We start from the raw sequence: 27457 nt of genomic DNA on the forward strand, positions 1-27457 counted from the left end.
TAAGACACTTAATAAGGGTTATATAAGTGTTATTCAAACCGCAAAACGTTGTTTTCGGTTTAAAAACCCTACTTCCTCGGAATTTTCTCGGAATATTCCGAGGGAATTCCGAGGAAACCCTTATCTTCCTCGGAATTCCGTCGGAATATTCCAATAGAAAAAAAGGTCGATGCTAGTCTGTTTCCGAGTCATCATCACCAGATGAATCTGAATCTGGATCTTGGTGAAACTCTCCAATCACTTGTTCATCCTCTACGTGAACGACGGCTTCCTCTCTGAAGTCGGTTAAATCGACTACAACGCCAACTCCAGCTAAATCCTCTGCTGCACTTAAGTTGCCGGATGTGCTTGGTTGTAGTGGGTCTTCCAGCTCAGAACTTCCCTGAACTCGGCCTCTCGGGTTGAGTCTTGTAACAGTAACCCATGGATCATCTCTGTTCCTTACCCGGGGGTACTTGATATAACAAACCTGTAACATTAAAAAAATTATTAGTAAAATTATAAATTAATACACATGATGATGAATCATTCTAAATAATTAACATTTAATTACCTGATCGGCCTGAGAAGCAAGAATGAAAGGATCATAATATTGCAGCTTTCGCCTCGAATTTACTGATGTAACACCAAATGCATCTGTTCTCACACCTCGATCTAGAGTGTTGTCGTGCCAATCACAATAGAAAACAGTACAGCGCAATCCAACCATGCCCAAATACTTGATTTCCAAAATCTCATGTATGTGTCCGTAGTATACATCATCTCCTGATGCAGAACAAACGCCAGCATCATAAGTTGTACTCGAACGTCTCCTCTTCTGAGTTGTGAATGCATATCCTCGAGTACAAAATCTCGGATATGACTTCACAACAAATTTTGGTCCAACGACCATCTCGCGTATCCAATCGTCAAATGTTTCACCTCTGGCCAAACCAGCAGACACCTATATTAATAGCACATATATATGTTATATCAATAAATGTGAATTAGTATAAATATGTGATAAATGATATTTTAATTTGTTTAAAGCACTCACATAAGTAAACATCCATCCAGAAAATTCTCTCTGCTTCATTTCTTCTAGTTCGTCCTCTGTGGCGTATCTATATTCGAACCTCTTTTTAGCCATGAAAATCATGTACATATGATGACAAATTGTAAGCTAATTAATTAAGATTTAAATTTCAACTTGTTAAAATAAAAATTTGTAAGCTAATTTATTTACCTCTCATATTGAAGAACATCTTCGCAGTTGGTGAGCAAATATGTTTGCAAATTACTGCGCTCCTGCTCAGTAAGTCGACGGTCCTTTGGTTTTCCGCTAAGTCGTCCAATGTCTGTGAAAATGTCTGAAACCGTAACATGATATGTTCACTACAAGAAAACAGCGGTATTCTGACGGACATTCCGATGGAAAATGAAATCCTCGGAATATCCCGAGGAATTTCTGAGGAAATTCCGAGGAAACACAAAATTTGGTTTCCTCGGAATTAATTCGGAATATACCGACGGAATTCCGAGGAAATATCAATCCGTCGGAATATTCCGAGGAAATTTCGAGGAAAAATGTGTTCCTCGGAAAAAACCGATGAATTCCGAGGAAATATTATAGCCGTTGGAGAGCCGTTGGGGGATTTTACAAAATTCCGAGGAAATTCCGACGAACTAGCCGTTGGCGTCGGAATTCCGTCGAATTTCCTCGGTCTGTCGGCAGGATTTAAACTATAAATACAAGCAGTCCTCTTCCTCTTCATTCACTCCATATCTTCATCCTCCCTCTTACTCTATTTGCACAAGAATTTGATTCATAAAAAATATGTCTTCTTCAAATTATTTTCGTTCTTGGATCGATCGACCTCATTTGGATCTGAACACGAGATTGCTTACGGAAGAATACCAACGAGGTATAACCAAATTCATGGGGTTAGTTTACACCGTCCCTGGTGTGACAACAGAAAATAAGACCATAAAACGTTAGAATAGAAAAGAAAATAAAATAGCGCGGTCTGAAATCAAATGGCAATACTGGTCGGTGATAGCTCCTACTCCTCGTCTCCTGCTCCAGATGTTCCTGCATCTTTGGGTCTCTTGGACCTCTTTCTTACCTGTGTGTACCACTCGAACCCGAACCAAAGATGGATGGAGAGTTGTCCCGATAAACTACATCATCCTTTTGGCAACGACACGGCCTGATACGTGAAATGGCAGCCCAGATCTTGTGTAGCATGTCGTTGTTTGTCTTTATGCTCTGATCTCTCCAATGTTGTTGCTGGCGCGAAGTGGCGTTCGGTGGAAGCTCTTGCAGCTTGTACTGGCTGGAGTCTGATGGGAGTAGCTGATGGGGTTGTGAATCATCTGGAATGGCTTGTGCAGCCTCATCTTCTCCTTCTTCATCATCCACGGCCTTGCCTTTGGTCTGATATTTTGGCGTGAAGAAGGATGGTTTGTCTACTAGTGCGGTAGCAGGGGGTAGGAACTCAACTGCAGCCTCTGAAAGTAGAGCAGTCAGGCCGATCTGAGGCAGGTGGCAGTAGAGTGTTTTCTTCGCTCGGTCCTGGAATTCGTAGACGTAAGGACCATCCCGATCGATCCTCGAGTGGGGACCAGCTATGAACTCCTTACTTACTAGAGAAATGACATCCAGGCAGTTCCTGGCAATGTTGTTCGATCTGTCCAGTGCTACCTGATGGTTCCCGCAGTCTACACCCACATGTGTAAAGATCCGAGTAATCACTGCACCAAATCCACATGCACTGCTCTTGGATTTGGTTACTTTCCCCTTGTATCCTGCTAAGTTTGCGGCCAGCACCGCTCCCATGTTGAAGGCAGTAGCAGGTGGGAATGTAGAGTTTCCAAATGCCGGTAGCAAATGCCTCACACCTTGGTACAGGAGGCAAGACTCCCATTGCGTGACTGATGCGGCTGTGGTTGTCCCGTATAGCAATGAGCCAATGAGGCGTTTGGCATATCTCAGTACTGGGTTCCGGATAAGTGACTCCTTTGCCTGAGAAGATCTATAAACCCCTGTGCCAATCGTTTCCCAGAAGTTCAACAGCTCTGAAGTCCAATAAAGACCAGATGTCCTCTCCCCTGCACTCAATCCAAATAGTCCGCAGAGGTCTGTGAAAGATACCTCAAAGTATACTTTCTGAACTACGAATGCCAGAAAACCTTCCTGATGGCTATCATCGGGATGGCTGACGTATGCGGATGCTATGAACTGGCGTACCAACTCCGGATAAGTGGGTTCGTTGAGGTTGCATAGTTGGCCTAGACCCATGTTATAGAACAGCCCTTCAATGTCTGATTTGATTCCCAATATTGTCATCGTCTCAGGACATGCTAGTTGTGTAGCCGGAACGGCTACCTTCTTCATGTTGTTGTAGTGGGTGGTATCAGACTTATCCCACTTCTTTGGCCTTTGCTTCTCTCGCTGAGACGAACCCTCTTCTTGTGTGTTCTTCTTTGCTGATGTTTTCGTGCGCTTCATTCTCTACAAAATAGAATCTTTGAAACAAGTGAGTATGCAGTATATGTTTTTCAAAGCAGCACAATACTAACACGAGTTCAGTAAACACTAGCGACTCAGCTAAGGAACACGATTTGAGAATGTGGAGATTCGCGGAGTATACCTATCTTAGGGTGAAAACGAGTGTAGGAATCAGGTAGAGCTCAAAAAATCAAGGGGAATAGAGCCCAAATTTGTTCAAATCGGATGATTATAGAGAGAAAAAAGGGGGGGGGGGTCGAATTATAGGGGAAATCGGAGGGGATGAGAGTTCTGAGGTTTTGATCCAAAAAGTTCGGGTTTTGCCTTATAATTATGTTTCCCGCACACGCATCGATCGATGCGGTTTTGTACAAATATGGATCGATCGATGCGTTTAAAAAAAGGCTCCCGAGATTTTGTTCGATCCATCGATGGGATAATCTAATCGATCGATCACATTGTTACGCTTTGGTCCATCTTAGTGATCGATCGATGCGTTTTGGGACATATATTGATCGATCCGTTTATAAAAAAACTTACAAGATTTTCCGAGGACATTCCGAGGAACGCTTGAGATTCTCGATCGATCGATGGGATAATCTAATCGATCGATCGATGGGATAATCTAATCGACCGATCACATTGTTACGCTTTGGTCCATCTTAGTGATCGATCGATGCGTTTTTGGATATATATACATCGATCGATCCGTTTATAAAAAAACTTAGGAGATTTTGTTCTCGATCGATCACATTGTTACCCCAAACCCTGTTTCCTCGGAAAAGCCTCGGAATATTCCGAGGAAATTCCAAGGAACACCTGATATACTCTATCGATCGATGCGTTTTGGTACATATATCCATCGATCGATCCGTTTAAAATAAAAATTGACGTATTGAAACCCCAAACACTAGTTCCTCGGAATTTCCTCGGAATATTCCGACGGAATTCCGAGGAAGAAAAGGGTTTCCTCGGAATTCCCTCGGAATAATCCGAGGAAATTCCGAGGAAATAGGGTTTTTAAACCGAAAACAACGTTTTGCGGTTTGAATAACACCTATATAACCCTTATTAAGTGTCTTACGTTCATTATGAAGTCAAAAATTTGTTCCTTACCGTATAATTAACACTTTTCCGATTGTATGAACGAAATCCCACAACATAAGAGAAACACTTATACCTTTTAATGAACGGTAAAGGGAATACTTTCAATTAGTTTTGAAATTTGTTATTTCATGGTTTATGCTCATCTATACAAAGAATCCTCAATGTTATGCATTACAATTGTATAAGAAATGAAATACGGCAAAAAAAATGATGTTTTGAAACCCCAAACACTAGTTCCTCGGTATTTCCTCGGAATATTCCGAGGAAATTCCGACGGATATTTTACTATCCGTCGGAATTTCCTCGGAATATTTTCATTTTACCGGGCAAATATTTTGCGAAAATTGAAATTAGAATTCTGACGGAATTCCGACGGATAATGTCCGTCGGACCCTAGGTTTTATAACCACGAGCCCCTTCTTCTTCCCCATTTCTCTCTTCTTCCTCTGCGCGACTCCTCTCTTCTCTCCGGCGATTTCCCCCTGAAATCCGACGATATCTCCGGCGATCTCCCCCTTCTCATACACAAATCATGTAAGGACCCTATCCTACTCTCTTAGGTTCTATTTGTTAGGTTTTTGTTTAGTTTTGATAGATTTTTGTTAGGGTGATTGGTTAGGATTGTGATTTGGTTGTATAATAGGTTTAGAATTGTGATTTGGTTGAATAATTTGTTTTGTTGAATTGATTTAGAATTTTTTATAATTTTTTTTATTTTTTTTGTATTTATAAAATCGATTTTTGTATATAAAATCGATTTTTGTATTTTACAAAACGATTTTTCTATGTAAATTCGATTTTTTGGATTTTACAAAATCTTTTTTGTATATAAATTCGATTTTTTGGATTTACAAAACATTTTTAATATCTATAAAACTTTTTTTGTGATTAAAAACTATTATTTGGGATTTAAAAATATTTTTAATATATATATATATATATTATTAAAACTATTTTTTGTAATTATTAAACTATTTTTTATTTATTAAAACTATTTTTTGTTTATTAGAACTATTTTTATATATTTATTAAATATTTTTAATATCTATAAATCTTTTTTTGTGATTTAATTATTTGGGATTTAAAAAAAAAAAATTAATTTATATATTTATGTATTTATTAAATATATTTTTTTAATTTACAGGTCTCATGATGATCAGACCCGGCCTCGACAGCATCCTTGAAGGACAAGGATGATCGCATATCTTTGTTGGAGACCCAGATGGCGGCTCAACAGGCGGGCTATGAGGCACAGAGGAGGCTGAACCAGCAAATGATGGAGATGATGCAGAGGATGTAACCGAACGAGGTGTTCCCGGACGTGCCAGACCCGTAGTTTTTTTTTTTCCAAAAACTCGGAATGTTTTATTTTTATTTGCGAAACTTTGAATATTAATTAATATGATTTCAATTTTAATTTTAATTTTATATTTTTGAATTTAAATTTCAAAAGTTTTATTTTTTTAAAAAAATTAATATTTTTTACATTCCGAGGAAATTAATTATATTTTTTACTCGATCGATCGATGCGTTTTTGGACATATATCCATCGGTCGATCTGTTTATAAAAAATGTTCGGAATATTCCGAGGGACATCTTCCTCGGAATATACCGAGGGACACCTTTCCTCGGAATATAACGAGGGACATGTTCCTCGGAATATACCGAGGGACATGTTCCTCGGAATATTCCGAGGAAGATGTCCCTCGGTATATTCCGAAAGTTTTTTTATAAACGGATCGATCGATGGATATATGTCCAAAAACGCATCGATCGATGAACTTCCGAGGAAATATCCCGACGAAGTTCCCCCTCGGTATATTCCGAGGAGATTTCTGACAAACTAGTGATCCTCGGAATTTCCTCGGAAATTTGTTTCCTCTGAATTCCGTCGGAAAATTCCGAGGGATTTCCGAGGAAAGAAGAAATTCCGAGGAATTATTTCCGAGGACTTGTTTCGTCGGTATGTTGTCGGAATAACGTTATTCCGACGAAATTCCGACGATTTTTTCCCTCAGTATCCTTGCTGTTTTCTTGTAGTGGTTGCCCGTTCGCCTCTATCATCATGCCGAGCAGGTCTTCTGTTTTTGGTCTGAACTTCTGCTGGAAAGTAGTACTCGACAAATTTTGAAGTTTCTTCATTGATCATATGTGCGACTATAGAACCTTCCACCCTACTTAAATTTTTCACCATCTTCTTCAAATGGAACATATACCGCTCATACAGATACATCCATCTATACTGCACAGGACCACCAAGTTCCAATTCTCTTGCCAGGTGAATAACAAGATGCTCCATAACATCAAAAAATGAGGGAGGAAATATATTCTCAAGGTTGCACTGAATCACGGCTATGTTAGTCTTCAAATTTTCAATACATTCAAGAGTCACTGATCTCGTGCATAAATCGCGGAAGAAACCACTTATCCCTGCAATTGCTTCATTAACATTTCGTGGCAATAGTTCCTTGAAGGCAGACGCAAGGAGGCGCTGCATCATTACATGGCAGTCGTGGCTTTTCAAGCCAGTAAACTTTCTTTCCTTTCTGTCGATACAGTTACGCAAATTAGATGCGTAACCGTCTGGAAATTCCACATCGTTTGAAATCCAATCAAAGAACGCATATTTTCCCTCTGCATCAAGTCGGTATATGGGAAAAGGAGCCCTACCATTCTCATCAACATGAAGTTTTGAACGAGCACATATATCGACTAAATCCAGTCTTGACTTCAGATTATCCTTTGTTTTACCTTGAACATTAAGGATCGTGTTCATGAGATTGTCAAAAAAGTTCTTCTCAATATGCATGACATCTAAATTATGCCTTAGCAGATGATCCTCCCAGTATGGCAGATCCCAGAAAATACTTTTTTTTGTGCTAGTTATGTAGGTCTCCAACAGCATCTACCGGAAAATGCTCATGTCCACCGACGTCTGGCGTCCTTTCTGCACCAAAATCTCTTAGTTGTGTCTTCAAATCTTTCCCACAAATTTCCAGAGGTGGACTGTCAAACACCCTCTTGTTCTTCGTAAACAAATTTCTACCCCTACGATATGGATGATCAGGTGGTATGAATCTCCTGTGACAGTCAAACCAACACGTTTTCCTTTCGTGTTTTAGTTGGAAAGCATCAGTGTTATCTTGACAATATGGACATGATAGCCTTCCATGCGTTGTCCATCCAGATAACATACCATATGCTGGAAAATCACTTATTGTCCACATTAGTACTGCCCGCATTTGAAAGTTTTATTTACACGAAACATCGTATGTTTCAGCACCTTGAGCCCATAGTTGTTGCAACTCATATATTAATGGCTGAAGAAACTCATCAAGTGATCTCTTAGGATGCTCTGGTCCGGGAACGAGAATCGAGAGAAACAAAAACTCTCGTTGCAAGCACAAGTTTGGGGGTAGGTTGTATGGTGTAAGAATTACTGGCCATAGAGAATACTGTCTTCCACTCTTGCCAAACGGGCTGAAACCATCAGTACATAATCCAAGGTAGACATTTGTTCTCTCATACACAAACTCAGGATACTTTGATTGGAAATGCTTCCACGCTTTTGTATCTGAAGGATGTCTGATCTCACCATCTGTTGAGTGCTCCGCATGCCATCTCATTGGTTGCGTTGTGCGTTCAGATAGATACAACCTCTGCAACCTTTCCGTCAAAGGCAAATACCACATCATTTTATATGGCATTGGAATTCTTCCACTCGTATCTTTATAACGAGGCTTTCCACAAAATTTGCATGTAACCCGCTGTTCATCCGCCCTCCAATAAATTATGCAGTTGTCACTGCATACATCTATTACCTGATGCGATAAACCAAGACCGCTACGAGTTTCTTAACCTCGTAGTATGAACCAGGAGCTACATTATCCTCGGGTACAATACCTTTTACAAAATCAGCAATCGCATCCACACAGTCTTCATCCAAATTATAATCTGTTTTAATGCCCATCAATCTTGTAGCAGATAATAAAGCTGAATGACCATCTCTGCAACCTTCGTACAATGGTTGCTTTCCAGCATCCAACATATCATAAAATCTCCTAGCTTGTGCATTGGGTAAATCTTCCCCTCTAAAATGATCATTTACCATCTCCTCAGTACCTACACCATAATCTACATCCGTTCTAATTGGTTCTTCTAATCTAACCGCTGGCTGAGGTTCGCTAGTACTACCATGTTCATAATCAGCTTCCCCATGATGATACCAAATTTTGTAACTTCGTGTAAACCCACTCAAATATAGATGAGTCCAAACATCTCACTCTTTAATAACCTTTCTATTTTTACAATTAGAGCAAGAACATCTTAACATACCTGTTTTTGCTTCCGGTTTTCGGTGAACTAACCCCATGAATTCGGTTATACCTCGTTGGTATTCTTCCGTAAGCAATCTCGTGTTCGGATCCAAATGAGGTCGATCGATCCAAGAACGAAAATAATTTGAAGACATATTTTTTATGAATCAAATTCGTGTGTAAAGAGAGTAAGAGGGAGGATGAAGATATGGAGTGAATGAAGAGGAAGAGGGGTGCTTGTATTTATAGTTGAAATCCTGCCGACAAACCAAGGAAATTCCGACGGAATTCTGACGGAAACGGCTAGTTCGTCGGAATTTCCTCGGAATTTTTAAAATCCCCCAACGGCTCTCTAACGGCTATAATATATCCTCGGAATTCATCGGTTTTTTCCGAGGAATACGTTTTTCCTCGGTATTCCATAAGAATATTCCGACGGATTAATATTTCCTCGGAATTCCGTCGGTATATTCCGAGGAAATTCCGAAGAAACCAAATTTTGTGTTTCCTCGGAATATCCTCGGAAATTCTTCGGGATATTCCGAGGATTTCATTTTACGTCGGAATGTCCGTCAGAATACCGCTGTTTTCTTGTAGTGCATATGTACTGCTAGGGTTCGAATCCCCAAAAATGCTAGGGTTCTGTCGCCTAGACCAGAGTCCGTTGCTGGATCTAGTGGTAGAGGTAACACCACGACTTCTTATGGGAGAGATCTGACATTCTTTTGTCCTCCAACTTCAACATGCCATGGGTATTTTTTTATGTACAAGGAATACCACCTTTGATTCCTCTACCTCGTCTCCTGCTAGCCTACTGTCACAGGCCTCAAAAGAATGGGTCTCTATGCTTATTGAAGTCTCAGTTCCGAGGCGCACTGTGGTAGTGTGAGCTCTTTGAAATTGTTTGTCATTATATCTAAAGTTTAGCGCTTTGAGATTCTAGAAGAGAATTGCAGGAGAAGTGTAAATCTTGAAGCTGGCTTAAACCAAAAATCCTCAACGTTATGACAGGTTCTGAATCGTTTATATTCACTTGAAATCCAAAGAAAAAGGTATTCAATGGTGTTAACAGTACTACGAGATGGATGGGGATACATATATGGTAAGTGGTAACCAAATGGTATGACTCTTGTTAAGAACTAAAATAGGAGAATGAGGTGCTTGGGATCATCAATGTGTTCTGCCACATAAAGCAATCCTAGCCGTGGTTCCTGCTACATTCACAAAGAGGGTTTGTGCAATTGTTTTGCTTTTCAAGGGGCTTGAGCTTCCTAATGACATGCTCATGGAACTGATGAGCTATGAAGCACGGGGACGTCTGTTTAGGTGCCGTACCGGTACCGGAAACGTTTCGGGGACGGGTTCTTCACGGAGACATCACTGGTATGGCTTGGGGACGGTTAGAGAACTTAGTTGCTGAATAAGACTAGTTTTCACATGACTTAATGCTTGTGTAATTGTGTTTTAACTGTCACTGTTATGCTGTTTGATTGAAGTAAAATAAACTTGAGCCAAAACACTTATAGCAGGAGCCGAAGGAACAAGCTTTGGCTTGGAAGCCTCGTGCCCACCAAAGCCTTGCCTTCTTTCTCCTTAGAAATAGACTAAAGCTTCTTTCCTATAGTTTTTTTTTTTTTTTTTTAATTGGCAAAATAGACATATTATAGTAAATTATGTATAATTATGTTAGATTCACTATATAATTTTATAATTTTATAAATATTTTATATTTTTGACTAGTATATATATGCCATCCCCGTACCCAGAATTTTTAAATTTTGCCGTTCTCCGTCCCCGCTTCTGTCCACGTTTATGTCCCCGTATCCGTCCCGGTGCAACATAGCTGATGAGTACATAGATTTTAAGATCCGTCGTTAAGAGGTTGGTAATTGTTGAAGAAATTTCTGAATTTGCAGCAATCTATGATGGACTGAACGTCAATGGAAAGTCATTGTTTACGGTGGCTAAGGAATGATGGTCTTTGTGTTTAAAAAAAATGGTTTAAATAGAACATGTTTATTTACTTCACAAATTCTAACAATGCATATGATACGTTTTATTTAATTTTCACAAATATAAATATCTTGCGCTTTAAATAGGATAGTTTAGGTTTTATGAAAAAAATAGGATAAATAATAAACTATTAATTATTTGAATAAAAAATATTCGAGTTAATTTTTTTCTTTTGCATAATTTGGTTTATAAATAGTATTTTTAGGATATTTATTTAGAAATTAAATATAATAAATATTTTTGTAGGTATATAATTTGTATTTTAAAATTTTAAGTACTCATTTGGTTCTTAGTTCGATTTCTATTTTTCGGTTCCAAAGATTTATGATATGCTCAGTTATTATGAAATTCAACTTAATTTAGGTTTTTTTTTCAGTTTGGTACGGTTCAGTGCACCCGGATAAATGTACTCAAACCTATACCTTATCTTATATAAAAATTATATAAAATGAAATTATTTAATTTCAAAAATAATCCGCGCTTTCTACGAGCGAGTTAAAATTTAGTAGTTATTAAGACTATTGATGGTTCCATGGTCATGACTCAGAGAAGATATGCGTTCCAATAATAATCCAGAAGATAAAGAAACATTGGCTTCACACTTCTGCTACAAATCAGAAAAGACAAAACCAGCGGGTTTCAGCTTGTGTTCTGATGTGAATTTCAATTATTGGAAATATGCAACTGGTTTTAGATAATCGGAGTTCTTTGCGGCTAAGCAACCTGTGAAAGACTTAAAAGTATGGAGAAGAAGAAGGATTCTGGAGGCTTAAAAATATTTGATCATACCGAAACTTTGTGTCAGACTTCTTTGGTGTTGCTGTCTTGAGATTCAACAGAAAAGGCTGGAGCTATGGGGAGACATTCTTAGCAGAGGAGATCTCCTTTGGATTTTGAAACAAAACTGGACGTTTTGCTTTGTTAACATCAAGATAATACTGATGGCTCTGGATTCAGCTAAAGTGGGTTAAGTGAAAGGTTTGATAAATACTATACTATATTGAGATTAAAAGCTGTATCTAGCTCTGTTTACAGAAAAAGGAAACAAAGGATCATATTTAATAGGTTAACCACATAAGCTTCAGTGATGCGAGTGGTAAGCATGAGTACCAGCAGAAGAACACAGTTACATGGTCAATGAAAAACCATTAGAGGCTGTGGCGACGGTGACTGCAAATCACGTCTGATGCGAAATGAAAAAGAGATTACAGAAGAATCATCAGAATTACATATACTCCAGTCGATGTTGCTAGAAAAATCTGACGAAACAAACTTAATTGCAAGTTTTGGAGAATCAGCCTGAAGTTTTATTACACTACTGAGCAAACCAGAAATGGTTTTTCCTTTGTGAATCAATTACGGGTTTTCCAACTCTCTAATTACATGTAGCATGAGCAGTACATATGGGTTTGTTGTAAGAGAGACGTGGTTTGTTAGCTGAAAATCACGTTCAAAGCCGTTTTCATTCGCACACACATTTGAATGATGTCTCTTGTTTTTAACTGAAAGAGACTTGTACATATTGACATTGTTGAATAATTGTTTCCACGCCATATTTTCAATAAAGAAGGTAACAATTTCCATATCACTAACATCTCAACTGAAAACCTCTCCGAATAAAAGATTAATAGTGATTACAATTTGGCATGCTTCAAAATTCCATCGTCATTAACCCCAAACTCTGAACTTGGCTCGTTACGGAAACAGGTTACGCACAAGATGTTTCAAACGTTGCTTAATATGCTACCTAGAAACCTTATTGAAATGCCCTTCACCATCTCTTTCTGCATCCATCTAATAGCTCCAATTTAGCATTTATCACTTTAGGTCAATCAATTCTGCCTCTATGAGATGTTAACAGTATTAATATGAATGTTTTAAAGATCTCATTTTTGTTCTGTTGAGTTAGATCCTACAACCGAACCATGTCAACACAGCAAGATGAGACATGACAAAGATCACCTTGCAGAGATCTCCGAACCAAGAAAGAAGTTGATAGGAAATGAAAACCAAACATAATAAAAATTTCACAAACTCAATGATATATAAAACATGCCTGATAACATAAAAGCTTCAACATCATATGTTTAGCTTCTGAAGATGATAATCAAGACAAAGCTTTGAACTTTATGAGAATCGACGATCGAATTGAATCCGACAAAACCATAACAGAAAACTGATAAATAAAACAGAGAAAAAAAACCCTAACTGAAGCCGCGGCTCAACATCGTTCACAGGGTTTTCTAGAATCCCCTTTGCGCCGGGGCTCCGAGGAGGCTAGCCTGCTGAAGATCTATTTCGTTGAGCTGCGCTTCGCGATCCATCTCGATGATCAACGGCACGACCAGGATCAGAAAAGTCGTACCAGCGATCCACGCCGCTTTTCCCGTGCTCCGCAGCAATTTCTTCGACACTCCGACCGCATCTCCGGCGACGCGTCTTCCTTGAGAGACGATCTCGGAATTGGAGATCTTCGCCAAGATGTTCGAATCTCCGCCGCCAGATTTACCGGCTCCACCGAATCTCTTGGCCGCCATCGATGATTAGCGATTTGAGGGTTTAGTTTTCTTTCGAATCGGAAGCGTTTTTTGTTCCTCTTATATTGGGTCACTAAGACCCATTCTATTAATCGGGCCCATTTTATGTATTTCAAGACTTTCAACGGTTACGTTAAATCGCTTTGAAATAAAGTACTGGGGGGTGGTTGGCTCTCCATTTTTTTTTTTAAACAACTATTTTATTTAAATAAAATGTAATATCACAATGAAAATATAGGAAATACTAAAAATAGGATTTTTAATGTTGAAACCCCTCAACTTTGTTTTGGATAAAAACCTTCAAACTAAGTATTTAACGTAAAAGCCCCCAAACTAATTTTATTTAATGAAATAAATCTTAACGGGTCATAATTACCAATACTACCAGCAAATCTTTAGTTTAGGAGTTTCTACATTAAGTAAACACAGTTGAGGAGTTTTACCATTAAAAATAAAAAAAATCAAAATTTTATAATATTATCTAAAAATTAGTAACTTAAATTTTCAAAATTAGCATTTTTAATTTTTTTTTTGTAAATATATGAGTTTGATGTGTTTTTAACATCGACATTATATATGTATAAATTAAAAATGTAAAAACCGAGAAAATATAACAAAAATTATATAAATAATTTAGACGCAGTAAAACTTTTTTCCCTAACTTCCGGATCAGACATATTCCAAGAGCACAAAATACTAAGGCGGACAAGCTTGCAAGTGGTGCGAGGAGTTCTCCTTCAGCTATGTTATATGTCGATTCAATACTTTCGGTTTGGCTTTCTGAATCGTGCGGTCCATTTACTTAGTTCTCGCTTATGTTGTCAAAACAAAGTTACTAATTTTTAAATAATATTATAAAATTTTGAATTTTTTTTTAATTTTTAATGGTAAAATCCCTAAACTATGTTTACTTAATGTAGAAACCCTTAAATTAAAGATTACCGGTAGTAATGGTAATTATGACATGCTAGGGTTTAATTCATTAAATAACGTTAGTTCAATGGTTTTTTCATTAAATATTTAGTTTAGTTTGATAATTTTTACCCAAAATAAACTTAGAGCATCATTATCCCTAAACCCCTTAAGGGTCTCTTAGTTAATTTTTAATAGTTTTTAAATTGTAAAAGTGAGTTAAGAGACTTAGAAAGAGATTTGAACATTTAGGTGCTTTATTGCAAGTTTCTTAACTATGGGTTCTTAAAAAAAAAAAATTATAGAACAGCAAAAACAACAATCTGAGCAAGTGATCAGATCGCAGCAACCACAGGAATGAAAAAGAACCTACATCATCTTTAAGCTAGGTGATTGTTGCTTTTGAGAAAACATAATCTGAAGTTGTTGTAGAGGTGAAGAGGAGGCAACAGCTTTCTTCCCTGTCTCGTTTTCACCAAGTATCTGAATCCAAAACAACCCAATAAACAACTATACCGATATGAAACCAAGAACTTGGATGTAAATCAATTGCATAAGGTCTTACCTTGGAGAATATATCTATTGTTTTGGTCAATGACGTGCAATTAACATACACTGTTTCCAAGCAAGGCAAGCCTTCCTAAAATAACTCATAAACGAACATCAGTCTTTTATGTTGATATATAGATTCACAAGTCCATAAGATAAAGAGACAAGATTGATCACCTGCTTTGCCCAGTCTTGAGCATGTTGTCTAACTTTCTCCATCGACAATGACTTCCCAGTTCCAGGGCAGCCACATATATACAAACTCCCAGCCTTCTTCTGTTCTGTGCAAGCTTTTACAAACTCTAAAACACGTCTTTGCTCGTCCTCACGGCAAACAACAGTTGATGGTGCCTTGGAAACGTGCAATGCCTCCTTCACAGCTTTCATTTGATCATCATTTGTGCATTACACTTGTACATCAACAAAACTGAGAGCATTGAAATCAATACGACACTGAAGTTTGATGTATACCTCTAGGATTCCACTTCGATTTAACATCTAAACAATCAAATAGCTTTCCATTAGATTCTTTCTCAACCTCCTGCAATCGTATAATCAGTAATAAATCAAATTATAAAATTCCAGAAATAATTCGATCTAATGATGATGATACATCCAATAAGAACTTCAATCGGATTGATTCCATTCGTAACTAAACAAGTCTTAATCGCTAGAAATTACCGTTATAGGCGTCCTTGGGCTTGAAACAGCACATCGTCGATGAGATTTCCATTTCATCGGCGTCGAGACCTCGGTTACTGCAACCTCCGCGGCGGAATCGGATCTCAGCTTCCGCTTTCGAGGAGTGTTGACTCGCCAATCGTCTTCTCCAATCTCCTCCGATACGAAAATGGAGACGTTTCGAGAGAGAGAAATGACGAAACGAGAATACGCTCCCTCTCTCTCCTCTCATTTTGCCTACACGTGTTCCCTAAAAACGTCTCTTGTTAAGCCAAAATAAGAGACGTGTTTTCCATTTATTTGTATTTTTGATTTTCTTTTAAACATAGGAAACCTTCTACATACGCCCGATAAAGATGCTTTTAGTTGAGGGATTTTAACTTTAAAAATCCTAACAGAAATAACAAACAAAGGTGCTTTAAATTTTAAGTGAATATGATATTAATTACGTTTCATAAAACCATTACAAAACAACACACACAAAAAATATTACAAAAAATCAAATAAATAGAGAAACGCCACATCATCCTAGTTAATAAAAACGCCCGTACAGCTTTTTAAAACAACACTGTTGGGTCTTTAGGAGAGGGCTCTCTTTTACACTCTGTTTTATTCCTATCTTTTTACCTGTATACATTTTTTCTTTACAAAAAATGAAGTATAAACGAACCATCTGTTTTTCAAACCCCTTTTGAATAAAATAGTAAAGGAAGGTAAGAACCCTAACTTGATGCCTAAGCAATTGAGATGCATCGGCGGTGACCAACTCGTGTTCTTATTTTCTGCACACGTTTAGTCTCTTCTCTCCACACGTTTCCAATGTCTTTAGCGATGTTAACAGCGTCTGCTGATGCTCCGGCCAATCCTTTCCTCGTGAATCCAGCCGCGTAAAGTCCCGATTTCCCTTTCCATGCGTTTGGAAAAGGCGATTTTGGAAACCCGTTTTTGGAAAACATATCACTTTCCTAAAGAGCACAAAAAAAAAACAGATTCAGTTTACTTGTCATACAAGAAACTACTTCAACTATCAAACTAAAATTGTTTTGTTTCGTTTCTCACCTGAAGCCAAGAAGGAACGTTGCTGCGGTAACCTGTAGCGAGAACAACAGCGTCGAGATCTAATATCTGACCATCAACGAGCTCCACGTGATTACGAGAGAACCTTTTGATTCCAAGGACGATATCTACCTGGCCGGATCTGATTTTCTCCATTGCTCCGATGTCAAGCACTGGAGTCTTCCCTGTGACAACCTTGAGCTCCATCGGGCCCATATTGGGCCTCTTTAGCCCATACTTTGTCAGGTTTCCCAAAATCAGCCATGCAAGGATTAACAAAAGCTTGTCTACTAGCCATAGAGGTAGCCACTTCATAAGCATCATTGAGATTTCAAAACTCGATTTGCCTAGAATCTCTCGGGGTAAAACATGAACCTGATCAAAATTAAATAACCAATAACCAAATTAGTCTATAGCTCGAGTCTTAATCAAAGATAAAGTATTAATTTTTATAGTTCAAATATTTATTTGCCATATAAATATAAAGCGTTCGTTGATTATAACTTACCGAGCTACGCACAACCATGGAGGGATTGGCATTGTGATTCGCGAGATCAAGAGAAACTTCCATGCCAGAGTTTCCACATCCGACGACAAGAACTCTCTTTCCCCTGTATTTCTCTCCGGATTTATACTCGCAAGAGTGGATCACCTCGCCGTTAAACTTCGTCGTGAGCCCATCAATCTCCGGAACAACTCTCTCCGCGTTTTCTCCCGTCGCCACCACAAGCCACCGGCAGATATATTCCATCTCCGACCCAGAAGTAGCGGAGGAAGAAGACGTCTTAATGCGCCAGAGACCACTGGTCTTGTCGAACCGAGCAGATTGAACACACTCGTTGAATTGCGGATTAATGTTGAACCGTGTAGCGTAGGACTCAAGGTAATCGATGAACTGTCGTTTTGTTGGATATTCCGGGTAGTCTTCTGGGAAGGGCATTTTGGGTAACTGACAAACTTTCTTGGGTAAATGAAGTTTGAGTCTGTCGTAAGTTCTTTTCTGCCAGAGTGAAGCTATGCACTCTGCCCTCTCCAATACTACAAAGGGAACACCTTCGTCGCGGAGGCAAGCTGCGGTGGCTAGCCCCGATGGGCCGGCTCCGATGATAACCGGACCGTTAACCCAAATGCACCGTCTTCTGTCGGAGAAGTCTTCACTGCCCATGAGTCTAAACATGTTATCCATTTTAAGGGGTGAGTTTGATCGAATAGGTAGGTATATGTAGTGATAGTCAAATAAGATTTAGGTGTTTTTGTCCAGGCGTGGGTGAGTTTTGTTTTTATCAAGGCGTGTGTGAGTGGTAGTGAACTTAAACAAGGTTTTTGTTTGTTTGTTTGAGAAATGAGATGTTTTGGAATGTGTTTGGAGATGGAAGTGGTGTGGGTGAGTTTATATAAAGGACGAACTATAAGGAAGCTGCATGTGATTTGCGCATTCTAAGGTTATTTTTAATCAATTAAATGAATGCAAAAGTTCTTCAATAAGTGTGGCTAATTAAAATGTATTAGTTTAGTAGGTTTCCCATTTAATCATATGCTTTCGCTTAAAATGCGAAATAGTTTATACTATTTAAGCTTTTCCTTGTCGAATCATTAGATTCTTTTCTTCAAAGTTGCTGATGGGACTTTGATTAGAGTATCTCATAACAATCCATAATCAAATGCCCCTCTTTAGTTGTATAGATTAATTCGTCATAACTAATATAATTGTGTCATGGTATCAATACCATTAAAAGGGGATCATTCCCATTTTTTACCCTTAATGAAATACTTAAGTTTTCCAATTTTGACCTTACTTTTATGAACAAATTAAAATTATCATTAATGGCATTATTGTCATTCGAAATTTGGGCTTATCATTAAATTTAAATGGACTTTGATTTGGACGTATTAGTTTCACCGCCACTTTTAAAACAAGAGAATTATATACTTAAATGAAATCTACAATCGGGCTTAAATAATTAACTTCTTTGGGCTTATATAACTACAACAATATACTTAGATAAAACCTAAATTCATGCTTAAGGATTATGATGTTACCTTGATTTACACGTACCTTTGATTTAAGCAAGCGAATATACCCCATTATTAATACCCGTTTATAATCTAAAACGAAGGTACACCCAGGATATTATTCCAAATTTATAATCAGAATATTCTTCTAACTCCACAATATTTGCGATATCAAACTGTTTTGGTAATCTGAGAAGCGTAGCCTATAAACTTTTGATAGCCAAATCTGTTAATTAATCAAATGGGTTATGTTTATTTATAATCCATTTCATAGCCTATAAACATTTTTGATAATAACAAATAAATTAAAATCTCCAATAATTTAAAAAGTAATATTAGATATTGAAATTTTCTAACTAAATGATTTTAAGACTTTATCATTAAACTAAAAAAAAATTGGACAGCTTTATATGTCTAAAAATACAACTATTCTTTAACTTATTTACAAACATAAAACGGTTGTGTGAGACATTTTAAAAAACACAATTTCTTCATACTGTACAAACTATAAAGTTTCTTATTCTATATAATCAAATCATATGACTTATATTTAATTTATAGAAATATTCAACTATTCATATATCCACCATTTTTATATAACTAAGTAACAAATAACTGACCCGCATAATTGAAAATTGATCATGTGACATTTTATATAATCAAAATAAAAGATTTATCGATCTATTTGTTGATAAAACAACAAAAATAGAACCCGCGCTTTTTAAGCGCGGGTCAAAAATCTAGTTTATACTATTAAAGCATAATACTTCTTAGGATTATGCTCCTAACTTTTCCAATTAATTACGAAAATTCCATTACCTTTTTCAATTGTTTTTAATAGTTTTCCGGAAATTAAAAGCCCAACAAATTAGAAAGTAGCATATGTTTCTGTTCAACTAAATAAAACAGCCCAATAATTTAAACAATTTATCCATTGTTTTTAAGTCAATTTCATGTATGTTTAACCCATCCATATTCGTTTGTATTCTAACTCTATCACTACAAGAAAACACAAGCTTAACGAGGAAAGTTAACGAGGAAAAACAATCCTCGTAAATTTACGTCGATTTTACGAGGAACTTACGTGGAAAAATAATGTCTTCGTTATTTCCTCGTAAAGTGACGACAAAAGCGTTTCGTCGTAAAGTCGATGTAACTTGACGTGTCTTTTACAAAAAAATACTATTTCCTCGTAAATACGACGTAAACTTCGCGTGTTATTTACGAGGAAATAATTTACGTTTATTTAGCGAGGAAATTTTGAATCCACCAACTTTGTAGGTGTTACAAGTTTTTTTTGCCACCTAATTAATTTTCGTCGTAAATTCATAGGAAAATTACAACTACCAGATTCGAAATTTCCTATAAATATGGATGTTTGAACATCATTTTAAACACACCAACAACAAAAAACGTGAAAAAAAATGGCTGGCTCCGGGACTATTTACGAGTTGCGGAAGTGGATGTATATGCATAGAGATGCTAACGGAAGAGTGACAAAAGAATACCTTGCGGGGCTGGAGACATTTATGCATCAAGCAGATTCAACACCGCTCGCCCAAGAAAGTGGTAAGATGTTTTGTCTTTGTCGGAAATGCAACAATTCGAAACTGGTAAACCGTGAAAATGTTTGGAAGCATTTAATAAATAGAGGTTTCACGCCAAATTACTATATCTGGTTTCAACATGGAGAAGATTTTAATTATGATCAGAATAAAGCTAGTAGTAGTAATAGCAATTTTCAGGAAAAAGAACCGGTTGATCATCATTTGCATAATAAACATAGTTACCATCAGGAGGAGATGGTAGATTATGATAGGGTTCATGATATGATAGCTGATGCATTCGTAGCTCATGATGAAGATGAAGAACCTAATATAGATGCAAATTTTTTTTACAAAATGTTAAACGCGGCGAATCAAACACTTTACAGTGGTTGTAGAGAAGGTCTCTCTAAATTGTCGTTGGCTGCTAGAATGATGAATATTAAAACTGATCACAATCTACCTGAAAATTGCATGAACGAATGGGCGGACTTGTTTAAAGAGTATTTGCCGGAAGACAATGTGTCTGCTGATTCTTATTATGAGATTCAGAAACTGGTTTATAGTCTTGGGTTGCCTTCGAAGATGATAGATGTTTGCATCGACAACTGCATGATCTGTTGGAGAGATGATGAGAAGCTAGAAGAATGTCGATTCTGCAAGAAGCCACGATTCAAGCCGCAAGGACGGGGACGTAATAGGGTACCGTACCAAAGGATGTGGTACCTACCAATTACAGACAGATTGAAAAGATTGTATCAATCAGAGCAGACTGCTGGAAAGATGAGATGGCATGCCGAGCATACTCAGACGGATGGTGAGATGACTCATCCATCAGATGCAAGAGCCTGGAAACATTTCAACAAAGTACATCCGGATTTCGCTAGCAATAGCTGGAATGTGTATCTCGGACTATGCACAGATGAATTTAGTCCGTTCGGAATGTCAGGGAGACAATATTCATTGTGGCCAGTCTTTCTTACACCATACAACCTGCCACCGGAGATGTGCATGCAACGGGAGTTGCTATTCTTGACCATATTAATACCTGGTCCAAACCATCCAAAAAGGTCCCTGGATGTTTTCCTACAACCACCGATAAAAGAGTTGAAGGATTTGTGGTCAACAGGGGTGACGACGTATCACTGTTCAACGAAGACGAATTTTACGATGCGAGCGATGCTTTTGTGGACCATAAGTGATTTTCCTGCCTATGGAATGTTGTCTGGATGGACTACACATGGGAGATTAGCTTGTCCATATTGTAATGGAATGACAGATGCGTTTCAACTGAAGAATGGTAGGAAGACAAGTTGGTTTGATTGTCACCGTCGATTTCTTCCCATTGGCCATCCTTACCGAAGAAACAAGAATTTGTTTAGGCACAAAAGGGTTGTGAGAGACACTCCTCCTCCATATCTAACTGGAGAACGAATTGAAGCGCAAATCGACTACTACGGAGCTAACGAAACAGTTCGTTGGGGTGGTAATTGACATGTCCCTCGTAATATGCCTGATTTTTACGGTGTTCATCACAACTGGCACAAGAAGAATATATTTTGGGAGTTGCCATATTGGAAGGATCTTCTTCTGCGCCACAACCTCGATGTGATGCATATAGAGAATAATTTCTTTGAGAACATCATGAATACAATATTGAATGTCCCAGGGAAGAAAAAAGACAACATAAAATCGAGGTTGGACTTGCCGGATATTTTCTCAAGAAGCGAGTTACATATTAAAAGCAATGGACAAGTTCCTGTTCCGATATTCAGATTGTCTTCAGAAAAAAAGTCGGTGTTGTTCAACTGGGTGGCATCAGAAGTGAAGTTCCCCGATGGGTATGTTTCGAATCTCTCTAGATGTGTTGAAAAGGGTCAAAAGTTCTCTGGGATGAAGAGTCATGATTGTCATGTCTTTATGCAACGACTACTGCCCTTTGTATTTGCGGAGCTACTTCTAACAAACGTACATGAAGCACTTGCAGGTACGTAGTGTATTATATCACAATAATTTTATAACGGTCTAATTTGCAAAATAATATATGACTAACAATGTGTTTAATTATTTTGGGAATATAAAAGGCATTGGAGCATTTTTCAGGGATCTGAGCACACACACTCTTAAAGAAGAAGTTGTGGAACAGCTTCAGGAGAACATTCCCATCTTGTTGTGCAACTTGGAGAAGATATTTCCTCCCGGATTTTTTGACGTCATGGAGTATCTAGCTGTCCACCTCCCATATGAGGCATTGCTTCGTGGACCTGTACATTACAGATGAATGTATCAGTATGAGCAAGCCATGAAATATTTGAAGGGAAAAGCAAAGAACCTCGCCAAAGTTGAAGGTTCTATAATTGCTGGAAGTTTGATGGAAGAAGTTTCTCACTTCACATCGTACTACTTTGCGTCAAAAGTATGTACCCGGAGAAGATCTCCAAGAAGATCTGATGATGGTGGTGTTGCGCCAACATATGCAGTTGCTGGTGTTCCAGACATCTTTAGCCAGATTGGGCGACTCGGTGGGAAGTCTAAAGAGGTTTGGTGGTCGAGTGAACAAGACGCTCACAGTGCACACACCTATATTCTACTCAATTGCGAGGATCCATTGATGCGTTATTTTGAAAGGTAACATATATGGACACTTCGAAACACATATAAGTATAATTAATTATATAATTGCGAGAGATTCATTCCTATAAAATGTGATTTTACAGCCTATTTGTTTCTAAAGTCGAAGAAACATTTCCTGGTATATCCACAAGTGACGTAGACAAAAGGAAAGATCAACACTTCATTAAGTGGTTGCGGAATCAGGTATTAACTCAAACTCTTTTTTCATACATGATCTGTATTTCAACATTCTCTTTATTTTTGCAGGTTGATTAGGACGACGATGCAGATTATCCTAAGTGGTTACACGAAGTAATTCAATCTCCACTTGTAAAGGTCACCACATCACAGATGTATTTCACGCGAGGCTATACTTTTCACACATATGAGTATGGTAGACAGTGGGCGGCCAGTAACTATGGAATATGTGTGAAAGGGGAAATAGATTTCTACGGGATCTTGGCGGAGATTATTGAAGTCGAATTTCCAGGGATACTGAAGCTGAAATGCGTCCTCTTCAAATGTGAATGGTTCGACCCCGTCGTCAACAGAGGTGTTTGGTCTAACAAATTCGGTGTAGTTGATGTCAACAGTGGACGAATGTACAAAAAATTCGAGCATTTCATCTTAGCTTCACAAGCAAACCAAGTTAGCTTCCTTCCATACCCTCGGATGAGAGATTCGGGTATAAATTGGTTAGCAGTGATCAAAGTTACACCTCGAGGACGAATCATCAGTGGAGAAGAACCACCATTGCAAGAAGAACAGATCCGCATAATCACGAGTACGAAGATCTTACCGATGGTGCCACATACGAAGCTGTTGAAGACGAGTTTAATGAAAATGATGATGTTTCTAGTGATGACGAGAATGTCGATGTATCCGATTGATGTATTTGATTTTGTGTAGGGCGTTTTATGAATAAGATGTGGGAGTTTGTTTTATTAATAAGGTAATGTGGGAGTTTGTTTTATGAATAAGCAAATGTGGAAATTGTGGTTTGGAATTGAAATAAAGATGAGGTTTGGAATATATGAAGTAGAAAATAAGGAATATGGGATTTGGGGTTTGAGGTTTCGGATTTTAGGGATTTAAACATAACACTCGTTAATTCCTCGTAAAGCGACGTCGAACTTACGACGCAGGCCTCGTTAATTCCATGTAAGAGAGAATCGTCGTAAAGGACTCGTAAGAAGACGAGGAAATAACGATGAAATAAAAAATAAAGAAAGCGACCCCCGTTAAATCCACGTAGGACGAAATCGTCGTAAACACCTCGTAAAATAAATAAAGAACACAGGCCTCGTTAATTCCACGTAGGACGAAATCGTCGTAAATACCTCGTAGTGCAAAAACTAGAGAAAAAAAAAGAAGAAAAATACCAGATTCACATGTGGCAAGACTTCCAGCAATTATAATACGTAAGTCTCGTCCACATGAATTCTAATATCTTCTTCTCTTCCTTTTTTTTCAAATATTTATAATTTGAATATGATTTTGCTGAGGAGTGTGATTTGAGATATGGTGTGATTTGGGAGTTTGTGTGTGGTTTGAAAAGGAGAGTTGTGGGTATATTTATAGGAAAGCACGGCTCGTCAATCGTCGTTAATACCTCGTATATAAAAACGCGGGCCTTTGTAATTCCTCGCTATTTCCTCGTACAATAAAACGCAGGCCTTTGTAATTGCTCGCTATTTCGTCGTAACCTTACGAGGAATTTGCAACGATATTAAAATCGTCGTTAATACCTCGTATATAAAAACACGGGCCTTTGTAATTCCTCGCTATTTCCTCGTACAATAAAACGCGGGCCTTTGTAATTGCTCGCTATTTCATCGTAACCTTACGAGGAAATTGCGACGATATGTAATCTTATATATACCCCCGAGTGCTCACTCTTTCTTTCCTCTCTACTTCCTCTCCATTTCGTGGCAATGGTAAGCCTCTCTAATTCCTCTCTAATTTGGTTAGTTTAGGATATATTAGGTGGTTAGTATAAGAAATTTAGATAGGTTTACGGATTTTATGTTATTTAGTGTTGATTAGGTGGATAATGTTGGGAAATATACTGTTGATGTTAATTTTAAAAATTAATTTTTTTTTCCAGGTTCGAAAAGGCAGACTTACTTCTCATTACAGAGAGATGTTCGGTGAGCTTGGTAGTCGTTTAGACCCGTCTTCTTCAGCTCCCGGTTCTTCGGGTCAGGAAACTGTCCCTGAGACTCAGTAGACTCAGTACACTCAGAGAGTCTCTGGGTCTCCTTCTTCTAGTGCACCATCGGCTCCTCATGTGTCTTCCCCGATGGCTCATCCGACGATGCCTCCTCCTGTGCCTCCTCCGATGGCACCTCCGATGCCCACCGAGATTCATCCCGATTTGATGGTGCCTCCGAGTGCTCCTTACTCGCAGTACACTGTAGAAGACATTCTCCGTCTGCAAGGCAGATAAGGTTTACCAGTCATCGACCCCGACCGACCGGACGGAACTTTGTGGTATGTTACATTATTATTTTTTTATTCGTTTTAAATTCTTTTATAACATTAAAAAATAATTTATATTTTAAATTTGTATTTTCCAGGTTTGGGGTTGACGGATGTCTTGCATCAGACGTAACCGAGACGATCAAAGGTTACTTCTCCATGGCACATCCGAACTGGAGTAAGACGCCTCACTACGTCAGAAAGACGTGGTTCAAAATTTACGCTGTAAGTTTCTATTAATTAATTATATATACTTTAATTTTTTCATGATTTATATATATACTTTCTATAAAACTAATTGTTAATTTATTTTTTCCAACAACAAAAATATAATTGGGCCTTGAGGATCACTGAGAGGGTGAGGAAGAAGTTTATCGCGAAGGCGAAAGTTCGCTTGTTGGACACGGTCTCCAACTGGAAGGGTGACTGGATCGTGAAGGGGTATGAGCGTGGCAAACCCGCTGAGCTCACCACGGATGTGTGGGATGGCCTCATCCGTTATTGGCGTCTTCCTGATTCCATTAGAATCACCCAGTCTTGCTCTAACTCCCGTAACACGGTCGATGAGCACGGAAACGGGCCGATGCTTCACACTACGGGCCAAAAACCCCACGCCGGAGTCTGTTTGGAAATGGTAATTAAATATTTTATTAAATAATTTTTTTAATATATATATTTTTATTCTAACTTTCTTAAATGTTTTTTAGGCCATCTCCCGTCTCTTATGGAACTTTTCGAGAGGACCCACAAGAACAAGGCGGACATATTTGTAGATAACAAGTCCGAGCAAATCTACAACGACGTGGTTGCTGGGTTGAAGACCGCCAGACCCAGCTGACCCAGCAGTCTACCGACGGATTACCCGTCACCTTATCCACACATGAAGTGGATAAGATTTACGAGGAAGTAATTTTTCTATTATTCATTTAATTTAACTTTAAATTTTTACTAACAATATTTATTTTTTGTTTTTAAGGTTGTCCCTAAAAAAAAGGGAATGACGTTGGGGATTGGTTCCGTCAACGATGTTCCGAGAGCGACATCGTCTTATGGCCAGCGACGGGATGATGAAGTCTCTCAGCTGCGTAGAGAGTCCGATGAGCTGCGTAGAGAGTTGAGCTCGACGCGATCTGCGTTTACAGCTCGTGTGGGTGGACTCGAGGGCTTCTTGGACGTTGTAGCGGCGACAAATCCGGAATGGGAGACCTTGTTGAGGACCATGCGACAACGAAATCCTATTCCAGGCGAGTCATCATCCGACACACATGCCGAGGCGGATGTAGCAGCGAGGAGTGATGAATACTATCGGGCGATGGACGACTCTTAGTTCTTTTTTATTCGGTTCTTGTATTATAAATTTAAAACTTATTTATATATAAATTTTTTTGGTTTTTGATCTTTTTAGAATTTTAATTTTATTAAAAAATTAAATAACTTTAATTATTTTTTAATAATATTTTTATATTTCTGTAAAATAATGAAACGAAGTAAAATCGTAGCTAATGTTGCGACTTCTTTACGTGGAAGTTTAACGAGTTTTTTACGAGGAATCATTTACAAGGAAATGACGTGGAAAAGTATACGTGTTCTTTACGAGGAAAAATTTCAAGGTATTTACGTGAACTTTACGAGGATATATTTTCGAGTTATTTACGTGAGTTTTACGAGGAACTCCTTTCGAGGTATTTGCGAGGAATCTTAGCGGCGTCCTTACATGGAAGCTTTACGTGTTTTTTACGACGAAATGCTTTTCTTCGTTTTTACGACGAAATCATTTCCTCGCTATGTTACGACGAATTAGCGAGGAAATATGCGTTACGACAAACGTTTAACGACGAAACGGGTTTCCTCGCTAATTCCTCGTAAACTTGCTTTTACGACGAACTCACGAGGAAAAACGCCCTCGTAAATCTTGTGTTTTCTTGTAGTGTATACCCTAAAACTCTATTCAAACCCTAATTCTATTCAAACCCTATTAACACCATCAAAAACCCGTTGTCTAAAAAACTATACCAAATATATTCGAGTTTATTATAATGCCTATGTCTTATTTAAAATTTTCTTATATGAAGTTGCCAAAATATATTAAATATTATCTTTCAGTAATATTAATTATACTATCATAGTATAGGGTTAACATACCTC

At 38.0% G+C, this 27457-nt stretch overlaps 1 protein-coding gene and 1 pseudogene across 1 annotated transcript; both read right to left on the reverse strand.

The window, feature by feature from the left end:
• Positions 1-12942: 12942 nt before the first annotated feature.
• LOC106427472 (mitochondrial import receptor subunit TOM9-2-like) lies at positions 12943-13575 on the reverse strand. Its single transcript, XM_013868205.3, has one exon. The coding sequence runs from the start codon at positions 13461-13463 to the stop codon at positions 13170-13172; it is 294 nt and encodes a 97-aa protein (XP_013723659.1). The 5' UTR covers positions 13464-13575; the 3' UTR covers positions 12943-13169.
• Positions 13576-14273: 698 nt separating this feature from the next.
• LOC111207812 lies at positions 14274-19707 on the reverse strand (annotated as a pseudogene).
• Positions 19708-27457: the final 7750 nt, after the last annotated feature.

Source organism: Brassica napus, chromosome C7 (genome assembly GCF_020379485.1).
Source record: "Brassica napus cultivar Da-Ae chromosome C7, Da-Ae, whole genome shotgun sequence".
In the NCBI taxonomy this organism is placed as follows: domain Eukaryota; kingdom Viridiplantae; phylum Streptophyta; class Magnoliopsida; order Brassicales; family Brassicaceae; genus Brassica; species Brassica napus.

Coding starts and splice junctions, on each gene's coding strand:
- LOC106427472 (XM_013868205.3), bottom strand. CDS start 13,463: ATGGCGGCCAAGAGATTCGGTGGAGCCGGTAAATCTGGCGGCGGAGAT.